The following is a 21,168-nucleotide window of genomic DNA, read 5'->3' on the forward strand; positions in this document are numbered from 1 at the left end:
ATAAGAAATCCGAGTTGTAATGCCACATATATGGCTCAATTGGTAACAATATATCCATTTGAGTTGTAATGCATAAATAAGAAATTTAGAGTTATTGAAAGTTAGATCTAGAACTTGGGTAATTGTATTATACCTAACAGATAAGTGTATAGTATCCATAATACTAAGAACTTCAGGAGAAGATTTACAGAACCCCTCGATTCTAATCTTATTTGCTTTCACCAAAGGCAAAAGACAGCGAGCCCATTCATTGGGGATGCGACCAACCTATAATCAAACAAAAGTTACCATATAGGATGAGTAAAAGACCAGGATAGCACAGACATTCCTGAAAACTAGCGACGAAGAATCAACCTCCCCATGCTCTTCAGTGGAGAAGCGCACTATTTCAGAACAAGAAGCCACGGAACGACCTCGGCTAGGAAACCGAGTTCCAGAAGAGGGAGAAACCACCTTATTCGTCAACGGGAAGGTAAAAATCACCTTATCTCCCGGCTTAATCCGCCTACCCTTGCACGTCGAAAGCCCAGAAAGCTCGGCACTTCCCACAAGCCACCAATCCCTCTCCTTCAAATCTGTCGAAGGGTAGGGATCCGAGGCTGCCCCAACTTTGGGGCTCCCGTCCTCAAGGAGATCACTTTCGACTTTACAAGGGGCAACCACGGGCTCGTGATTGGCAAGAGAGGTAGCATCCACGGTAAGCGGCGTGCAGGCGGGAGTAGCACTGGCAGCAGCAGGCTCAAGGTTAACATTAGCAGCGGTAGCTATGGTTTCTCGACCGACGGGGATTGTAATAGAGGTGGGAGAGTCGAGGCTTCTCCTCCCGGCGCCAATGGTTTTGTCGCCCGGGGTGAGGCGGAGGTGCGGAGTGTCGAAGATGATGTTAATAGCGGAGGATACGTCGTTATTTGCCATGTGGAGAGCGCGAATAATGTCCATCTCCGAGAATTCCTGACCGACCACCGATCGGACGAGCGCGATCCCCTCATCGGTGACCTTGTTGATTCCCATCCTGCGCTAGCATCAGCCCTTCCCAGAACCTGGACTAAAACGTTGAACGAGAGAGAGACCAAGAAGAGCTGCAGCTTCGGTGATGAGGGAGGAACGGCAAGGAGAATCGCGCGCCTCTGTACAATTTAGGTTAGGGCTTCAGCCGTCAATGCAAACAGTCGGCATTCAGTATTGCCCCGGGCTAGGTTGCAACAGCAGAGAGCTTCCGCTTAACCAAGCACCCTCGCCCAATTTCTAGCTGTGCATTAATTTTCTTCCTCTTTGGGAAGATAATCCTCGTACTTTCAGATTTATCTTTATAGTAAACTTTTATGGGACTAAATAGGTCAATTCCAAAATTAAGATTCCAAAAATTAAATACCATGAACAATTATATCTCTTCTTTTTTATATTTAAATTTTTACACTAACAATTTAAAATTTTATTATTCTTAATTTATGAGACCAAATTCAAATACAAATATATTAAATAGAAATATATTAATTTTGATTTAAATTCATTCATAATTTTTTAAATCTATAAGTTAATAGGTAATGGGCACATGCACCATTTTTTTTCTCATCATTGTTTCTGTCTGATTTTGAAATAATCGATTTTGACTATAAAATCATTCACTGGTGAATTATGTTTCTCTTCTCTTTTAAAATTATAATGAAATAAATGACTACAAAAATTTTTCCTTAGTTTAACTTTCCGCTCTCCCAAATAAACATAGCATTACATTTTAGAATAGTATAGGTTCATCTATCACTTTTGTTTCAAATTAACTAATTGACCTAGAAAATTCTAAATCACTTCATGCCAAAGTTAATTTATTCCTACAAATCTTTTTAATGTATTCATACTCTTATACTTGTATTTGGCAATGTAAATTGAAAGCGATAAATTTTTGAACTTACTAAGGTTTAATAAAATTTATCACAAACTTATTATGAGAAATAAGAAAATGGTATTCACTAATCAACACCATCAATGAATTGTTATGACTCATCTATTTCAAAAAAATATGAAACTTTTAAATTTTTTGAATGGTGTACGTCCAAAGTCATTTCATTTTAAAAAATAAATCTAGAAAATTTAGAATCACTTTAAATTAAAATTAATACTCCTACCAATCTCCTTAATGATTTTGTCATTAGATCTGTATTCGATTATATAAATTGAGAACGTTGAATTTTTGAATAGATTGAGAAAAAATTAAATGTAGAAAGAAAAGAACAACATAATGGGAATGTTATTTTGTGTTTTTTTAATGAAAAAAAAAATTGCCTACGTGAAATAGGTAATACTGAAACTTTCTAATATGGTTCACTAAAATATTGCAATACATTCCATTGTCTTTTCTGTGTGCCCAATGGACCGCAATGGGCTATTAGCTGTGATGGGCAAGGACTCTCACCAGCTAACAGAGTGTTTACTCAAGAAGATAAAAAAAATTTAAAAAAAATTGAGGAGAAAAAGGAGTTATACACTTGTTTACTTGAAAAAAAAAAGAATAAACACGTTAGGAGTTACCAAAAATATAATTTTGCTCCTTCTCAATCAACTTCTTTCCCCTCTTTCCTAAATCCTAACCTCTAGGCTAGTGAACAATATTTGAACTAAAGCCCAGTGTAAAATGTAAGTTGCTTCTCATAAGATATAGTCAAGCAAGAAGAGTTTGCTCTCCATCAAAACTACAAGCTACTTCATTAAAGTGGTAGGCCAAATAGCTCATTAGGTAAAGTAGAGAAAGTGAGAAGTTAAAGACAGAAAATTTAAAAAGGACCTTTTATTTTAATATATATATATATTAAAACAATGTCCTATTTATAATTGTCTACCTAAAATACTTTTATGTGTTTGAGCTGCTTCAAAACAGCTCCACCTTAAAGTTAAGCGGTTCCACCTTAGAGCTACTTTGGCATAATTAAGTAGCTTCGTTTAGAGTTGTTTTTAGTATTTTGGATAGTAAATTATAGATAAATGTTATTTTTATTTTTTAAAAGTAAAGTGCTCTTTTGCTGATGATAATAAACGTTTTTGTATTTTATTATCTAAAATGTATAAAAGATTTGCTAATGAAGGTGTTGTTAATGTGCGCTAGTTTTGAAAGAGAGATGAATGCTAGAGGACGTGTGAATAGTTATTGTGCCTACAAATATATATTTTTTTCCTTCTTTTACCAATAAGGCCACACAAAAAATTAGCAACAAAAAACTAAATAAACATAAGAACACATACCACACCACAAAGACAAGCTATTTACACGGTTCAACAACTCCAACTTCAAGCTTCCAAAATCCTCTAGATTTTCTCTTTGATAAAAATTAGGTGGAAAAATCTATTACATAATCATCAATGATAAATGATAATTAACATTTTAACATATTACTTTAGCTCTTATATCGAACATTTTTATCTTCTCATTTGCGTAAATTATTTTTTATATTTTATTTTACGAGTAAGATCTATTTTTGAGTTTATTATAATTTTTCCCCTAAATTCTAGTATTATTTCATGATTTTATAAGAAATTAACAAAGAACCATGGACACAAGTCAAACCAAACCAATTGAACCCTATGCTAGGGTTGAGGAGAGCTCGGTTCAAATGAAGCTTTGGTTCAATTTTGTAACGCCCCAACTCCTGGGTACTAAGCTGTGAGCCGGATCGCTACATTAACTACTGAAGCTACTGTGATGTACTGTGCCCTAAACTGGGTAAAATAAAGTTTCACTAACTGACTCTGTTAAACTGATAACTGGTACACCCATGCTGTTATAAGGAAGGGTTCAAGACCTTTCCGGTTGGGGTATATGTGCTAAGGAGGATACTTGACCTCCCGTCTGAGCTAGAACTCCAAGCTAACTTCCCAGCTAGCTGCTGTTCGATCCACGGCTCGACCAAACTTGCCGCGATTCTGTGCCCTGCTGGATCGGTCTGCGGACCGATCCAGCAGAGGCTAGATCGGTCGGCAAGACCGATCCAGGTGTGTCTGGATCGGTCTGCAGACCGATCCAGGCACCTGGAGACGCTGGGATGCCTTCTGTTCGATGCTGGGTCGGTCGGCTGACCGATCCAGGGGGATACAATAGGCTACTATATCCATCTGGATCGGTCGGCTGACCGATCCAGGAAAAGGAATGGCACTGGATCGGTCTGCTGATCGATCCAGGTTCTGATAGTCTGAAATGAAATCAGAATTTCTGATTTCCAGCACTGATTCGTGCCAAAAATCACATACACAAGCTCTATATACATGAAAAACACTCTAGCATGTAAATACTAACGTTCTAAACATGATAAACTAACCAAGACATAGTTTACTAAACTATAACACCTAGTAACAAGACTAAGTCATAAAACTAGACATGTTAAGTACTAGAACTGAAATAAAAGCGTATAGATCCCAAGGATCTTTATTCCAGACCCCTTGCACACACACATCATCGTAGCATCGCCCCCCAGCCTCCGCTAGTCCACTTTTCTTTTACCGGTATCTGCAGTATAAGAAAAATAGCATCTGTAAGCTAAGAAGCTTAGTAAGAAACCATCTACCTCACAAAAACATGCAACGATGCGATTATGGTTTTAAATCATGCTGTTTGAAAACTGAACTGAGCATGGCAACATGGCATGGCATACAACATGTACTGAACTGACCATAGCATACAAACAAGCTGAGCATAGCATACTGTATCTGAACTAAGCATAAATACTGAACTGATCATGCATATACATCTAACTGGTCATGAACTCAAATCATGAAACTTAACTGAAACTGAAACTAAGTTAGTGTTTCCATCACTGATTACATATTTGGAAAACTATATATATAATAATAGATGAAAATACTAAACATGCTGCTGGGCCCTGACAACTGTACTTACTGTGCGCGCATCCCTACGAGACCCGGGATTGCAAGTTCCGAATCTAGCAGGGTTACTAGGTTATCTGAACCTAGGGACGACTGTGGGAGTCCAGCCCATGGATATCTGATCCAAGTACAGTGCCAACTGAATAAAAGTAAAATACTGAATACTGTTTTATTTTACTTTGCTGTTCTAGGTTATCTGAACCTAGAGCTAGGTTATCTGAACCTAGAGGCTACTGTGGGAGCCCACCCAATGGATATCTGATCCATATAGCTGTAATAACTGATAATAAGCTGAATAAAATGTTTCTAATACATTTTACATGCTGTTAGGACGCCTACTGGTGCATCCTTCTGAACTGGGCATTCTACCGAATGCTTGGTGTGCACTAAAAGCACACCCTAAAATTGAAAACTGTAGAACTACTGAACTAACGCCAAAACTAACAAGCGAGAGCAATTATACTGCAGGTGAGGGGTTTCTTACCTCAATCGCAAGGTTTTCTTACGATTCTATCCGCTAGGTTTTCCGGAAAAACTGCTCCGTTCGACGAACCGCTTACGTCCTCGCGTTCCTCTCGCGGAGAAGAACCGACTTCGTGCTGGTGTTGTCGCCGAAAAGTGAACACACGATCCTAGGGAAGGAACCCTAGGTCTCCTTTGCTTTGTTTGCTGCGCCGAGAGAAAGAAACGGGAGAGGGAGAGAAAGGCTTCGTTGAGGAGAGAAAATACCAAACCAAAAAAAATAAACCAATCCCACTTAAGTTTTCTATTTATATCGAATAGTTATTTCTCCCAAATCAAATATAAATATATTTGATTTCCTATCCTTTCAGCACGGCCCTGCTGGGTTCACTTGGTTTCCGGAACACATAATAAGTCGTAGGCTCCGATGGGTCCCGGGTTCGATTCCCGCGTAAACCATTTTGCGACTTATTTATTTTTGCTACTTCCGGTACTCCAAGAATTATGTAAAAATATCCTAAAAATCTAGAAAAATCATAGGGTATTTCTAAAATAAATTCGGGAATTTTTTTCGGACTTTACAAATTTGGACTTGGTTCAACTTAGAGAAGATGGTTCATTACTTGAGAGATTTAGTACACGGTTCCTTTGAAGCCCTCAATTTGGTAAATGGTTCAAGTTGACGGTTGGCTCACTTTTGGAGAGATTGGACACATCCAACCCAATCAAAGCTTGGTTCACCTCATTTCAAGGAGTGGTAGCCCAACCCAACTCCAATTCGGATTTGAGAAGCTACACAAACAAAGATTGGCATAGTAACGAGGGGGTTGCGACTTGAGACTCATCTCCCTCATGCATATCACTGTCAACCTCTCCTCCACTGCAGGCGACCACCAAAGTAGGGGGATTCCCTACTTCATTTGCAGCTTCCTCCATCTCCACCGATCGCAAACTTCCATCCCACACCACCAACCAACCGTCTACCATCAAATCCACTATCCACCTCCATCCAAGCTCCGGCGATCCACATAATAGATTCCGATGACATCTTCCTTCTCCACCAATCAATCCCAACTTTCTCCCGACGCACCACTTCTTCCTCCCGACGTGAATGGAGAAGAGTTATAAGAGAAAAGAAGTTCCATTGTGGATGAGAGAAGTTTAAGACATATTAGTTGGTTTATATTAATTCACATGTATTGATGATATGAACAAATGTATGAGGAGAAACTCTCTCTCATGCATGGGTGTACAGGGGGTGCAAATTCAGGGCTCGGATTGCACTGAACCAAGTTAACTTGTGTGCAAGCACAGTTCCATTTATCACTTTATTGTGAAAGACCGGATCTAGAGACATATTTATGTTTGGGCAAATCCAAATGGTGTAGTTCTTCTCAAGGGTCCATGCATGTGAAATGATGATTAATTTTCGTATGGGGTAGCTAATTGATTAAATAATATCAAAAACAAGTCAGTCCCAAAACAAATTATGCAAGAAAATCATAAAATCACTTCATATTTTTTTCATTCACCGAATCAAATAAAAACACCATTTTAATTATTTTTTTACTTTAAAATCAAGCAAATCATATAATAATTTTATTACATTAATAAAAAAACACAAATTGAATGTATAGGCTTATTCTATTGATTGACAACTAGAACAATGAATTTCCGAATCAATTAATTATGTTCATTGTCCTCCTTGATATTGTCTTCCTCCTCTGCCTCACTGACTCGTCCTCATATACATTTTTTATTGTCGCTCGTGACCACATCCACTCCCTTCGTGGCCAGAGGTGTATTCGTCGACATGACTACCCTCGACTGTCATGACAGGATCGAGGTGTCATCCACGCCGATGTACCTTTACGTCGACACCGAAAGCGAGCAACTATGAATTGAGGTCCTGCACGAGACACTCAAGTATGGCCTCACACTGTGCTCGTGGACCGACTATCTCTAGCTCACCATCTGTGACACACTCTCTAACATCGGTGTCAATGGTCACTCCTAAATTTTCAACATCTATGAATTAGATATCATTATCTGTAAAATAACTTAATAGTGTATTAAATAATGAAAAAAATATATTTAATTAAAATTTAAAATTTGGTAAAATATAGGAAAAGATAAGATGGTAATATGCTCGTGAAGTGAACTTGGACCTCTTCTATGGTGTTCTTAGCTGACTCAACTAATTTGGGATCAACCCAGTTCACTTCTAATTCCTAGCGTCCCTGACCGAATCAGCCCGTTCTGCCATAAGTACCTCTTCTCTTATATTACCCTCTCGCGCCAAATGTTGGATCGGTCGGGGCAAATTTTACCAAGTAACGGATGCATTAAATTAAAGGTTAATGCAAAATTTAAACAGCAGAGTGAAACGTTGACGTTTCAACTCAGGGAGTAATGATCATTAATCGATCATTAAACGTTGCTCATTGGTTTGAGCTCTTATATGAGGTGGTTGCGATCACAGGCAACACACACAAAAAGCTTAAGTTCTCCACCTAGTTCTCCCATCTCTTGCTCAGTGGAGTACCTGTGATAGCAGTCGGATACCTCTTAGTTCGTCGTGACCACCAGTGCTTGGTGTGCATCATGGTTAACCATTATATCCTAGAAAACAGACGATTCGAGAAAATCTCGAAGCATAGCTAGAGACGGGGTGAATCTGTTTCAAGGAAACTGCATCCATTGTACTCCTCGGTCCACTTGAACGCTTCGCTCACTCCGCTGCTCTGTCACTCGAGCTGCTCTTCCCGGTCAGCCACTCCTACCTGGTAGGCTACTCTGTCCCGTTGGACTCTCGATTTGATCTACGACTTGATCGCACTGCCCACTCAGCTGCTCTACCAGTTCTGCCATTTGGCTGCTCTGCCTCACAGCCCGATCTGGCCGCTCGACCATTCTTCCCACTCGGTCGCTTAGCCATTATGCAGTTTGCACTCAATACTTGGTAGAAACTAGCCCCTGCTGGTAGCCTGAGATTATCTACTCAGGTTATCTCGACAAATAAGTTGATTTAATTTGATGTAATTTAAATTCGACAAATTCCCCAAAATCTTCGACAGATTGTCCAACAGACTCCTCTATCGCATGCCACCAGCGGAGAGAAACGGGACCACAACATCATCATCTTCTAACCATCTTCGCTCCATTCCATCGAGGTAAAGGGGATCTCCTTCCTCGGCATACTTCGTCTACTTATCCAGATCTCGATCAGATCGGATCTCCTCTACAAATTGAAGCAAGATACGATCACAACTTCCTCATCTCATGGTTGTTCTTACTGGAGCTTGGGGTTGCCCATTGCCATAAAGTAGCCAGAGTTTCCTTCGTCATCCGTAGATCCTTCAAGCTCGATTAGGCATCTGCTCCGAACCTGAACAGCCTACCACCTCCTCTTCATCTCAAGACAACGGCCATTTGAAGCTCTTTTGAGGTGTTGGCTTGAATTCTTATTTGTTGGGTTCTCTTCATGTGTTGCTTGTTTTTGTTGATTGATGAATTGTAATGGAATTAACTCCCCTATTTAAGATTGTGTGCATTTGGTTTAATTTGATTCATGCTCATAAGTGTTCAATGAAATATTTCTATCTGTAGTGAGGTTTTGGTTTTGCAATTCGTCTAGTTAATTATTTGCAATGTTGTGTTAGTTTGAATCCATTATGTTTGTGTCCTTCATTTGAATGTAATTAGGTTAGATTAGATTAGATTTTGTTAAATGCTTTAGGTTTTGTTAAATACTTCGTTTCATTAGATGTTAGATGTTTACTTTATGTTGCCTTTAATTCCCTTACAATCATAGTTTATGTTGTATTAGATTTTCATTATTTGTATTGCTCTTTAATTAGACTTAGAATTCAAAATCCAAATCTCATTTATAGTAAAAAACCCCCAAAACCCTAAATAACATAATTTTAAAAACTATTATCCTATCGTTACATTCATTAGAAGATGATTGAATCATTCTTATACTACAAGATCGTAGAGAGGATTCGATAATTAATTTGTTTAATACTGTATCACAATAATACGATCATTATCAACAAGTACGGGGGGCTTACAATAAAGATAGGGTTTTCAATAAAGTTCAACAATGGAATAACAAAAATAAAACTTTTTCTAATATATTGTAATGCATTGTTCTGTTCATGGTTCTAAACCCCATTTTTAAAGCTTTTCTCATAAATTACTTTATTTACATGATCGTGTTGACATACCCTTATCAGCAGTGTTAAAAAAATCCCCGCTTAGGGCTGCCTAGGAGGTCGGTAGCAGCCAACTACCCCACCTGGCAAGGTGGCGCTGGTAAGTGGTGAGTCATTAATCGACCGCCTAAGCGGCTGGGACTACCTAGGATGCCATTGAGTGTCACCTCCTCGGCGGTGCCTATTTTTTTTTTATCGCGAAAAACTGACCAAATCAATCAGCTGATCAATTCGGTAGGGTTTTCACAACAAATATAACCCTACTGAATTGATTAGCTGATCATTTTGTCTTGTTGAATCGATCAGCTGATCGATTCAACATGATTCTATTTGTTGTGAAAACCCTATTAGATCGATCAGCTGATCGATTTGGCCAAGTTTTCACAATAAACTTCTTCCCCTTAAATCGATCAGCTGATATAAATTATAGGGTTCTGTTTTAAACTTTTAATTAGGATTTTAAGTCGCCCTAAACCTTAAACCCTAAACCTCATCGTCTTCTTCCTCCCCTTCTTCTTCATCCTATTTTCTTCTCCAACCTGCCCTAGTTGCTGCCTCTTCTCCCTCCCCTTCTTCTTCATCCTATTTTCTTCTCCAACCTGCCCTAGTTGCTGCCTCTTCTCCGTCCCCTTCTTCTGAAAAATGAATGAGCAGCAAAGAGCTTGTTGTCCTAGCCTCTTCCTCCTTTAGTCTTCATCAAGGAGCTTGCTGTCGCCAAGGCTACCAAGTGCTAACAACGAAAGGAAGCAACCCTTGTTCCTTCATTTCCAACCACAGTCATAGACAGCTTTTTCTTCTGCCAGATTAGTAAAATTGTATGTTTGATAAATGATAATCATTGCTTGTATATTCTTCATTTCCAGTCGTTGGTTAATACTTAATAAAATCCAATTGTATGTTATTATTTAAATCTTGTATGTTATTACTTGCCTTGAATTAAGAATTGTCATCTATGGGTTTTTTGAATGCTTGATAGCCATTGCTTGTATGTTCTTTATTAGATGTTCAAGTGCCTCCAGGGCGTAGCGCAGACGGTGGGTGCATGACATCTTTAGCGTAATGGTCAGAGATCAATTCTCAGGAACTGACGACTTGGAGTTTAACCTACCATGAGCCTAACGTCTGTGTACATGCATTTACCTCTATCTATATTCGTGGGGCTGACACTAGGTGTCGTTAATATAGCAAATCTACATTTTTTTTATTAGATTCTCAAGCATCTAATTCAATGTGGTCGATTGTTGCCCCTTTAAAGCGTAATTCAAATTTTGTTGGATGGGAATTTGTGGTGAATTCTACAAATTTAGATAAGTTGAAATGTAAGTTGTGTCAAAAAATTACTAATGGTGGAATTTATAGGATCAAATAATATGTTGTCAATATCAAGGAAAATGTTGCCTCATGTAAGAAGTCCAAAAGTCCTCGGATGAGAATAAATTGAAGTATAAGAATGCAATTGAAGAAGCAAGAACAAAAAAAATAAAAGAATATCAATGAAATTGAGGTGAGAGAAGTTGTTCTTGAAAAATATGAGGAAAATGAAGGGACTTTAGGGACAAGAAGGAACCCGCTTACTCTTGGCCCTATGGATAGATTACATCCATTATTGATCACAAATCTTCATTGAGTGGAAGTAAGAAGATAAAACAATAATAAAATATTATTGATGCACTTTGGAAGCAAAAGACACACAATGTGCACCAATATTTAGCTCGATGGGCGTACGAGTCCGGTATTCCTTTTCATGCCATTGATAATGATAGCTTTAAGAGGTTTGTGGAAGCGGTTGGTCAATTGGGTCCGAGTTATCGTCCTCCAACTCAATACTTATTAAAGGAGCTCTTATTGAAGGAAGAGATAGATAGAACTAAAAGTCTATTAAAGAAGCAATAAGAAGAATAAGCTCTGAATGATTGCTCAATTTTGACCGATGCTTGAACCAACTCGAAAAGAAGAAGTATAATGAATTTGTGTGTTAATTGTAAAGAAGGCACAACTTTCCTCTTTTTCTAGGGAAGCATCAGATGGAGCACACACCGGGAATTATATATTTGAATATATGGACAAGTGCATTAAAGAAGTTGAGCCCTAAAGTGTAGTCAAGTGGTAACGAGCAACGCTTTGAATAATATGATGTTTATAGATTTGTTGAAGGAAAATAGATCACATATATTTTGGACTTCATGTTCAACTCACACCATGAATCTTATGCTTCAAGGAATTGAGAACCAACCAAAATTCAAAGGGGTTATTGAGAAGGAAAAGAACTTGATAATCTTTATTTATGCACATTACAAGACATTGTCACTGATGAGAAAGTTTACTAAAAAAGGGACATAGTCAGGCTGGGAGTAACTCGATTTACAACCGCTTTTCTAACTTTACAAAGCTTGATGGAGAAGAGAAGTGAATTAAGATCTATGGTTGCTAGTAAAGAATAGAATGCATGCAAACATTCAAAAAGTGTAAAGGGGAAGGTGACACATAATACCACTATGAGTGTCTCTCTTTAGAATGGAGTAACTTTTTTGCTTGAAGATGTTTGCCCCTTTAGTTAAGCCGCTTCGTCTTGTTGATGGGGATAAGAAGCTATATATGGGTTTTGCATATGGAGAATTACTTAGAGTGAGAGAGGAGATTAAGGTGACATTAAAAAAATCAAGAGCTTCACTATCGTCCAATTATTGATATTATTGATGAGAAAAGTCATAATTGGCTTGATAGTCCACTACATTTGGCAGCCTACCTCTTGAATTCTTATTACTCTTTTAATGACTAGAGCATATGAAGTGAAGAAGTGGTCACGAATGACTTATTCACTTATATTGAAGCATTCTTTGCCAATGATATCGATAGCCAAAGTGAGCTAGTAAATGTGGAGTTATTGAAGTATATTAATAAAGTGGGGGGGGGGGGGGGGATTTGGAAGACCATTGGCTATAATTGGATGCACAAAAAATGGTGAGAAATACGATCCGAGTAAAAACTAAATACTTACTTTATTTTGTTATTTTTATTGCTTGTTTGTTGTTTCTTGATTTTGCTTATTGTTATTGTTTGATTTGTTTTTATTTAGTTGGCCGGTGACATCTTTTTGAACACGGTGCACCTAAATTACAAAAGATGTCTAAAAGAATTCTTTCTTTAACTATAAGGTCTTCCGGTTGTGAGAGAAATTGGGAGTACATTTGAGGGGGTAAGTACTTAATTAATAATTACTTATTGACTTATTGCTTATTGACTTAATAATTAATATATTTATTTAATGTAGATTCATACAAAGAAAATAAATAGACTAGATATCGAAAGGTTGAACAATTTACTCTATGTTCAATTCAATGCCAAGATCATAAACATAAAAAATAAGAAGAAAAAAGAGAAGACGTGTTACTTGCTAGTGAAGCAACTTTGCCACAAGGATGGATTGTTGATGATGGAGATGAAGTTGTTGACATAAATATTGAAGATATCAAGGAACTTCACAAAGAAGAATTTGTATCGGATTAAGAAGAGGAAGATGCTATGGATTTTGAGTTTGAATCCGATACAGAGGAAATGTTGGAGAAATATGGAGTTGACCAGAAGAAGAATTAGAGATATAGGAGATTATATGAGTTATTTTATGACTGTGAGAAAACTTTTGCTATTTTATATGTCTTGATAGTTTTAGACTTTCAGTCTGTAGTTTGTACTTTGGGCTTTTAGACTAGTTTGTATACTTTTGCTATTTCGATATTTCTATTTACATTTATCTATTGAGAAAGTCTTTCAGACTTTCAGTTTCAGGATTCTGCCATATCACAAAATCCTACCAAATTGATCAAGTGATCAATTCGGCAGGATTCTGCAACAAATAGAACCCTACCGAATCGATCAATTGATCGATTCGACCTGCTGAATGATCAACTGATCGATTTGGAAGGATTCTACGACAAACAGAACCCTACCAAATCGATCAGCTGATCGATTCGGCGTGTTGAATCGATCAATTGATTTATTCGAAAGGATTTTGCAATAAATAGAATCCTGTCAAATAGATCAATTGATCGATTCGGCATGTTGAATCGATCAGCTAATCGATTCAGCATGTTGAATCGATCAGCTGATCGATTCAACACGGTTCTATTTGTGGAGAAAATCCTACTAGATCGATCAGCTGATCTATCTGACAGTGCTTTCTTGGGAAAAAAATTCTACCAAGACGCCTAGGTGCTAGGCGACGGGCAACCGTTCGCCTACCGCCTAGGCGCCTAGCGCCTTTTTTAACATTGCTTATCAGTCGATTATTATATCACTATCAATTGACTATTTTGACTTATTCATGTGGCTTGTAATCATTTTTTTGTGTTTGCCTCGATGATTACTTTTCCCAAGGTTCATGTTGCAATCACTATAACTGATTGACCTTGATTGAATCAACAGTTACAATTGTTTCCTTTGATTCTTTCATAAACAAGCCATCCAACCAACTTCAGAATCAAATTGATTATTTGTGATCAATAGACTAGTCAAATAAAAAAAGGTACAATAATTTTCTAAGTCAATTGCCTAATCGAATTAGTTGTCAATTAAATCAGTCAAACTTCCTAAATAGAAAGAAATTAATAGTACATTTCTCATCCCTCTATGGCATCCTTCATATTCCAGATGCTTACTCTCCTTCCCAATGCCACAACCTCCAATGTTTTAAATTCTATGGTTCCTCTAGTGCCCCAAACCAACCATTCTTTAATCTTCTATGAACCTTGAGCCACAAGTACTTATTGTTAGCAAAAATAATCTCTTGCCAGAGATTTTAGAAACTTAGTTGAATTTAAAATTATATAGAATTTAAATTCACTTAACTGTTGAAATGACCTAAGTTGATAATCTCAGACTGCTAGCAGGAGCTGGTATCTACCAAGTGCTTAACGCATGCTTCATAGTGGCTGACCGAGTAAGTTAGCTAACCGAGTAAGTTAGTTGTCGACCGAGCGAAATATGCTAAGGTCGACCGAGCTAATCGAAGGCTTTTGCTGACCGAGAGAAATAGGCTAAGGCCAACCAAGCGGATCGAAGGCTTCTGCCGACCGAGAGAAATAGGCTAAGGCCAACCAAGCGGATCGAAGGCTTCTGCCGATCGAGAGAAATAGGCTAAGGCCGACCGAGCGAAGAGTCTGACCGAGTGAAGAGGGTGTCCGAGTGAAGCTTAAGGCCGACCGAGTGAAGAGGTCGACCGAGCGAAGCTTAAGGCTGACCAAGCGAAGAGACCGACCGAGCGAAGCTTAGGGCCAAGCGAGCGAATCGAAAGCTTCCGTCGAGCGAGTTGTTGCTGAGTGAGTTAAAGGCTTTTGCCGAACGAGTTGTTGCTGAGCGAGTTGCTATCGAGCAAGTTGTTGTCGAGCAAGTCGAAGACTTCTGCCGAGCGAGTTGCTGAACGAACAATAGAGTGAAGCGATCAACAGGGAGAAGCCTATAAAGCGGTCAGATGAGTGAACTGAGTGAACCAAGGCCTTCGACGAACGCAATTTCTTTGAAACAGATTCGCTCCACCTCTGGTTGTGTTTCGAGGCTTTCCTAGGTCGTTTGTTTCCCAGGATATAAGGGTGAACAATGATTCCCACCAAGCATTGATGGTCATGGTGAACTGAGAGATACTCGACTGCTATCATGGACACTCCACCGAGCAAGAAATGCAGGATAGAGGAGATGGGGAACGTAGGTGGAGATTCAGCCTTTTGTGTGTGTAACCTTTTGTCATATGATCGCAGCCTCTTTATATAGGAGCTCAGATCAACAACAATGTTAATGATCGATTACTCATCGAGATATGAAACGCCAACGTTTCACTCTCTGCATTAATCTTCAATTTAATGCTTTCGTTACAAGCAACAAAAGGCTTATGTGGCAAAATATTGATTGTTCCACTTGGACAATGGTTCAGTGCAATCTGAGCCCTGGATTCACACCCCCTGCGCACCCACGCGTGAGAGAGAATCTCTCCGCATACATTTGTTCACATCATCAAAGCATGTGAATCAATATAAATCAACCAATTTGCCTTGAAGCTCCCAATATGGGACTAAAGTACCATTCACAATGGAGCTTCTTTATACTTCTACTTCTTCTCTATTCACATATATCCAACACTTATAACCTTGACCATGTAAAATCTTCTTCATATGGGTATAATTAAGCCCCGACAGCAGGGTTGAGTTGGCTAATGCGAGACAGAGTTACTACATAGGGCAAGAGTTCAAATATTGGCAAAGCCGAGGAAAAAAAGTCCTCCTGCACTGGCTAACTACTTCCTGATTTACCTCCTCACATATGATTATGGAACCGACCGTGTGGCGTCGTTGGGATGGTGGATTCCATATTTTACTACCATATATGTATACTTAGTCCTTGTTACCCTTGAAACAAATCAACACACAAAATTTTTTTTAACATAAACCTTTTACCTAAACATAAAAAATTATGATCGATTAGATCACCTAGGGACCAAAAGTTAGAACAACCTCTCCTTTTTAATGTTTAGGAAAGTTAGGGAAAAACAACATATATGGAAATAACGCTAAAAAATAAATTTTAACTACATCCATTCTTGCTTTAACTTGTAGGATCGATCAATGCAAATAAAAGGGGTTGAATAGTGTGATTCATTTTCCCCCTGCTTTTGTCGATTGTGCTTGTCTGCACCATGTTAGTTTACATAGTGAAAATAGAATGAACAAACATAGTGTAAAACAAGAATACAAACATTTTTATGTGGTTTGAAATCCTTCAATTCCTACTCCATGGTTAGTCAACCTCAGTAATACTACTATCTTTATCCTTCTTGAATTTCATCTAGAGATAGATAAACCTCTTATAAATAACTAATTCTTACTTAAAATGCACAAAGTAGAACAAATACAAGTAGAAATAAACTTATTCAATAAAAGAGATTACCAATGAATAAGATCTTGCTTGCTTAGTAACTTTGATTGCTTTGGAATGCTCTTTGGAAGCCCTAGAGTGCAATACCACTTACTTTGGCACTTCCTAGAATATATCTTCCAAAGTCTTAGATGAAACCTCTACAAAATACACTTTATAGGATTTATGTTCATGGCTTGAATCCATTTATTTAACTTATTGTACTTGTTGGATATTGGGGCCTAAATGGACCAATACGATTGTGAGGAGGAAAAATCGGAAGCCATCAATTGTTGAAAGTCATAATTGACTTCAAAATTGAAATCTACGTTTCGCGTAGATAGATTTAGACTATTAATTTGCTCAAAACCGATTAAGGGTGAATGAGAAATTAATGTTCAAAGTCGGCCCAAAATAACGTTGGTTATTCATTAAGGAAATGCAAGAGAGAATAGTCCCACATCGGAAATTTCCGATGTGCATTCCTTACTTATTAATGATGTTGAGTTATTGGAGTTAACTCAGAAAAGTACCAGGTACTCTCTGCTCAGGGGCGAGCAGGTGCTCGCACCTGTGAGCCCGCCACCAGCCACGTGCGCAAGTGCGCTTTGGGCGCTTTGCACTTTGCACTTTGCACTTTGCATTTTGCACTTTGCACTTTGCACTTTGCACTTTGCATCGTCGCGAGGAGCATTGAGGAGCTTAAAAGAATGTCGTTAAAACGAGAATGAGAACAACGGAAGTTCAAACGGAAGTTCAAACGGAAGTGCGACTTAGCTGTTATAAAAGAACTATTGACGATCAAAACAAAGAGCCACGTCGTAGCAAACGGGCTAGAGTTGAGAAATCGTTCGGGCCAGATTACATGACTTTCATGTCAGAAATGGAACCAAGAACATTAAGTGAGGCTCTCTCTAGTCCCGATGCTCCAATGTGGAAAGAAGCTGTCAATAGTGAGATTGAGTCTATCATGAATAATCATACTTGAGAATTAGTAGACCTTCCTTCTGGTAATAAACCATTAGGTTGTAAGTGGATACTAAAACGCAAGTATAAAGCTGATGGATCAATTGACAAGTATAAGGCCAGACTTGTAGCCAAAGGGTACAAGCAAGAGGAAGGCCTTAATTACTTCGACACCTACTCACCGGTGACAAGGATTACGTCCATACGAGTGCTAATAGCCATTGCAGCACTGTATGACCTTGAAATACATCAAATGGATGTTAAGACTGCGTTCTTAAATGGTGAGTTGGAAGAAGAAATTTATATGGAGCAACCCGAAGGGTTCATAGCTCCAAGAAATGAGAAAAAGGTGTGTCGACTTGTTAAGTCGTTATACGGACTTAAGCAAGCGCCTAAACAATGGCACGAAAAATTTGACAAAGTAATTGTCAAACGAATTCAGAATAAATGAATGTGACAAATGCATTTATGTCAAAGACACACCCAAATGCTATATAATCGTCTGCATACGTAGACGACATGCTAATAATGGGTAGTAATCATGATGTAATCATGACTACAAAGAAAATGTTGACCAGAAATTTCGATATGAAAGATATGGGTCAAGCAGATGTTATATTGGGAATTAAAATTCTCAGGACATCGAGAAGGGATAGTTTTAACACAATCCCATTATGTAGAATCTGTATTGAAAAAATTCAATGCGTACGATCTCTCTACAGTAAAAACACCTATGGATCTAAGTCAACACTTAGCGAAAAACCATGGTGAGACCATATCGCAGTTGGAATACTCTCGGATAATAGGCGGTTTGATGTATCTTACAAACTGCACACGTCCGGATATTGCCTATACGGTCATTTCACGAGTAATCCAAACGACGCCCATTGGAAGGTATTGATGCGAGTTCTTAGATATTTGAAATATACTATGAACTATGGATTACATTATGGAAAATATCCCACTGTGTTGGAGGGATATTGTGATGCTAATTGGATATCGATACAAAAGATCCAAACCCATAGTGGATATGTATTCACGATCGGTGGGGGAGCAGTATCTTGAAATCCACTAAGCAGACGTGCATTGCTCGATCAACTATGGAATCCGAGTTTATAGCACTAGACAAAGCGGTGAGGAAGAATGGTCATGAACTTCTTGGAAATATTCATGAGACAAAACTTTATGTCTGATCCATTGTGATAGTCAATCGGTGATTGGAAGGGCACAGTAGTATGTATAATGGGAAGTCAAGACATATACGTCGTAGACATAATACCATTAGGCGGTTGATCTCGAATGGAGTGATTGCGTAATCGACTATGTTAAGTCCAAAGATAATTTGGCGGATCCTCTTACGAAAGGGTTGAGTCGAGATCAAGTATACCGCTCATCAAGAGGAATGGGATTAAAAAATCTACAACCGACTGAAGTGGAAAACCCAACCTTGTTGATTGGAGATCCCAAGATCTTGGTTCAATGGGACAACAAAGTTAGAAGTTGTGGTTCAGACAAGAGATAGTTTATCTCTATCCCAATCCTAGGATGAATTTGTCCTGTCCTACCTCATGTAGTGAGGTTAAGCTTATGCTTTAGTGACTTCTATACCTTATAAGGTGGAGTATGGTAGGATACTCTTGATAGAAGTGTCACCTATGTGAGTGTGAAGACAGGCCGCTTCAATGAAACACTCATGAATCCAAGATGGTGTCCATGGCCAAAACGGAACCAACCATGAGAACCTAAAGTAGGTGAGATAGGTCTCTGTGTGGGTGTTATTGTCTTAGTATACACAAACAGCTGAGCAGTTCAAGACATCACGTTCACTGCGCAGCCTAGTATACTCGATAGCATTCCACTACGGAAGGTTCAAAGCCACAAGCTACCTCTCCCGATGCAGTGACTTATCGATTGGACTCTTGTAAAGTGTCAGCATGCATACACGCATTACATTAATTTCCATTCATGTGGGGGATTGTTGGATATTGGGGCCTAAATGGACCAATACGATTTTGAGGAGGAAAAATCGGAAGCCATCAATTGTTGAAAGTCGTAATTGACTTCAAAATTGAAATCTACGTTTCGCGTAGATAGATTTAGACTATTAATTTGCTCAAAACCGATTAAGGGTGAATGAGAAATTAATGTTCAAAGTCGGCCCAAAATAACGTTGGTTATTCATTAAGGAAATGCAAGGGAGAATAGTCCCACATCGGAAATTTCCGATGTGCATTCCTTACTTATTAATGATGTTGAGTTATTGGAGTTAACTCAGAAAAGTACCAGGTACTCTCTGCTCAGGGGCGAGCAGGTGCTCGCACCTGTGAGCCCGCCACCCGCCACGTGCGCACGTGCGCAATGGGCGCTTTGTAGGCGCACTTCGCATCGTCGCGAGGAGCTTAAATTTATGCTCCAGGTGACATTGCAGTGCCTACATGGCACTCGGGTGACGTGTCAGGCTAGTACCTGACATGGCAGTGCCTATGTGGCATCCTCGTGGGCAAAGGGAGATGACTGGACAGTTGGTTGGGCGAACGGATGGCAGCCGTTGATCAACGTTGATCAAAGAAGTATGGTGGATCGCTTGTGATGCGATCTAGAGCGTTGGATCACAATGAGTCACGATCTGACGGCTTGGGATGAGACATGATCTGAAGCATCGGATCAATGGATCCAGATCCGATGGCTGATAGATCTGAGGGTCACAACTCTTAGATCTGATGGATGAGATTAAAGGGGCTATGTGAAGGGTTATAACTCTTCAGTCCGGACGGCCCAGATTAATCCACCCAAAGGTCACACCCCTCCCTAAAGCCTCTTCCTTCTGTATAAATAGAACCCTCCAGATTGGAATCAAATAACTCAACTTAATCTTCTCTTCCTCAAGTATTCACTCACTCATCTTGTGCATTCAAGAGTCCAAGAAGCCTACGAGAAGGTTCGCTGGTCTCGGAAGTCGGAGTGCTACGATTCCGAGACGATTGTCGTCGTTGTATCTTGGGAACGAATTGCAACAATCCGTTAAGCACCGTAGCGGAGCAATATCGTTTACAGAGATAGTGTCGAACACTAGCCTCGACGATCAGTTTGCATACTCCGGAATTTACCGGAAACAACAGTACTTAGTCGATTGCTTGATCAAAATTGCTTGATTCATTATAGATGATAAAAATTTAACTTTTTTAAAGTTGTATTTGAATCTCGTTTCTTTAGTAGATTCCTATTTTAACACCAATTGATTGCACTGGTCGATTGCCTATGTAATAGTTGGCTATCATTGTTGACTACAAAGCATTCTCTTCTATTTCATTTTATCCCTAGTCAACTTCCAATTGAGTTCATCATTAGTCGAGTGATATCGACACAGTCAACCGCCCAAATTATAAATCTTAAACAGTTTTTCGATGTTCAAATTGCTTTAGTATTAAACTACTATCTTTTACTTAACTTTTGAACCAAGTTACCATAATCAAAAAGGGAGAGATTGTTGGTACAGAGTGCACCAGACGATTGAATCTGTATTTTGATAATGGTAAAGGGGTTCAAAGTTAAGCTGTCTTGTGATCCAATAAGTTTGACTAAGTTTACAGGAAAATCCTACGTGATCTTAGGTAAAGGAAAAGTCCTAGTTGAGGCTAGGCAGGTGGAAAGTCCTAGCTATGATTAGGCAACAAAGTCCTCGTCTGGGAGACTAGGCAAAGTCTTGGCAGGTCAAGGACGTCGGGCAATATCCTACGATTGCGGATTCTAGGTG

The 21,168-nt window shown here is 38.9% G+C and overlaps 1 protein-coding gene across 1 annotated transcript in view; it reads right to left on the reverse strand.

The window, feature by feature from the left end:
- The window catches only part of LOC122046508 (DNA repair protein RAD5A-like), a 53,082-nt gene extending 51,818 nt beyond the window's left edge, over positions 1-1,264 (reverse strand). The window contains exons 1-2 of the mRNA XM_042607235.1: positions 355-1,264; positions 134-267 (exon numbers count right to left, since the gene is read on the reverse strand). Of these exons, the coding sequence (XP_042463169.1) occupies positions 134-267; positions 355-1,011 (791 nt within the window). The 5' untranslated portion in view covers positions 1,012-1,264. The remainder of the gene's footprint in view (positions 1-133; positions 268-354) is intronic.
- Between the last annotated feature and the right edge of the window lie 19,904 nt (positions 1,265-21,168).

Source organism: Zingiber officinale, chromosome 2B, assembly GCF_018446385.1.
Source record: "Zingiber officinale cultivar Zhangliang chromosome 2B, Zo_v1.1, whole genome shotgun sequence".
Classification (NCBI taxonomy): Eukaryota; Viridiplantae; Streptophyta; class Magnoliopsida; order Zingiberales; family Zingiberaceae; genus Zingiber; species Zingiber officinale.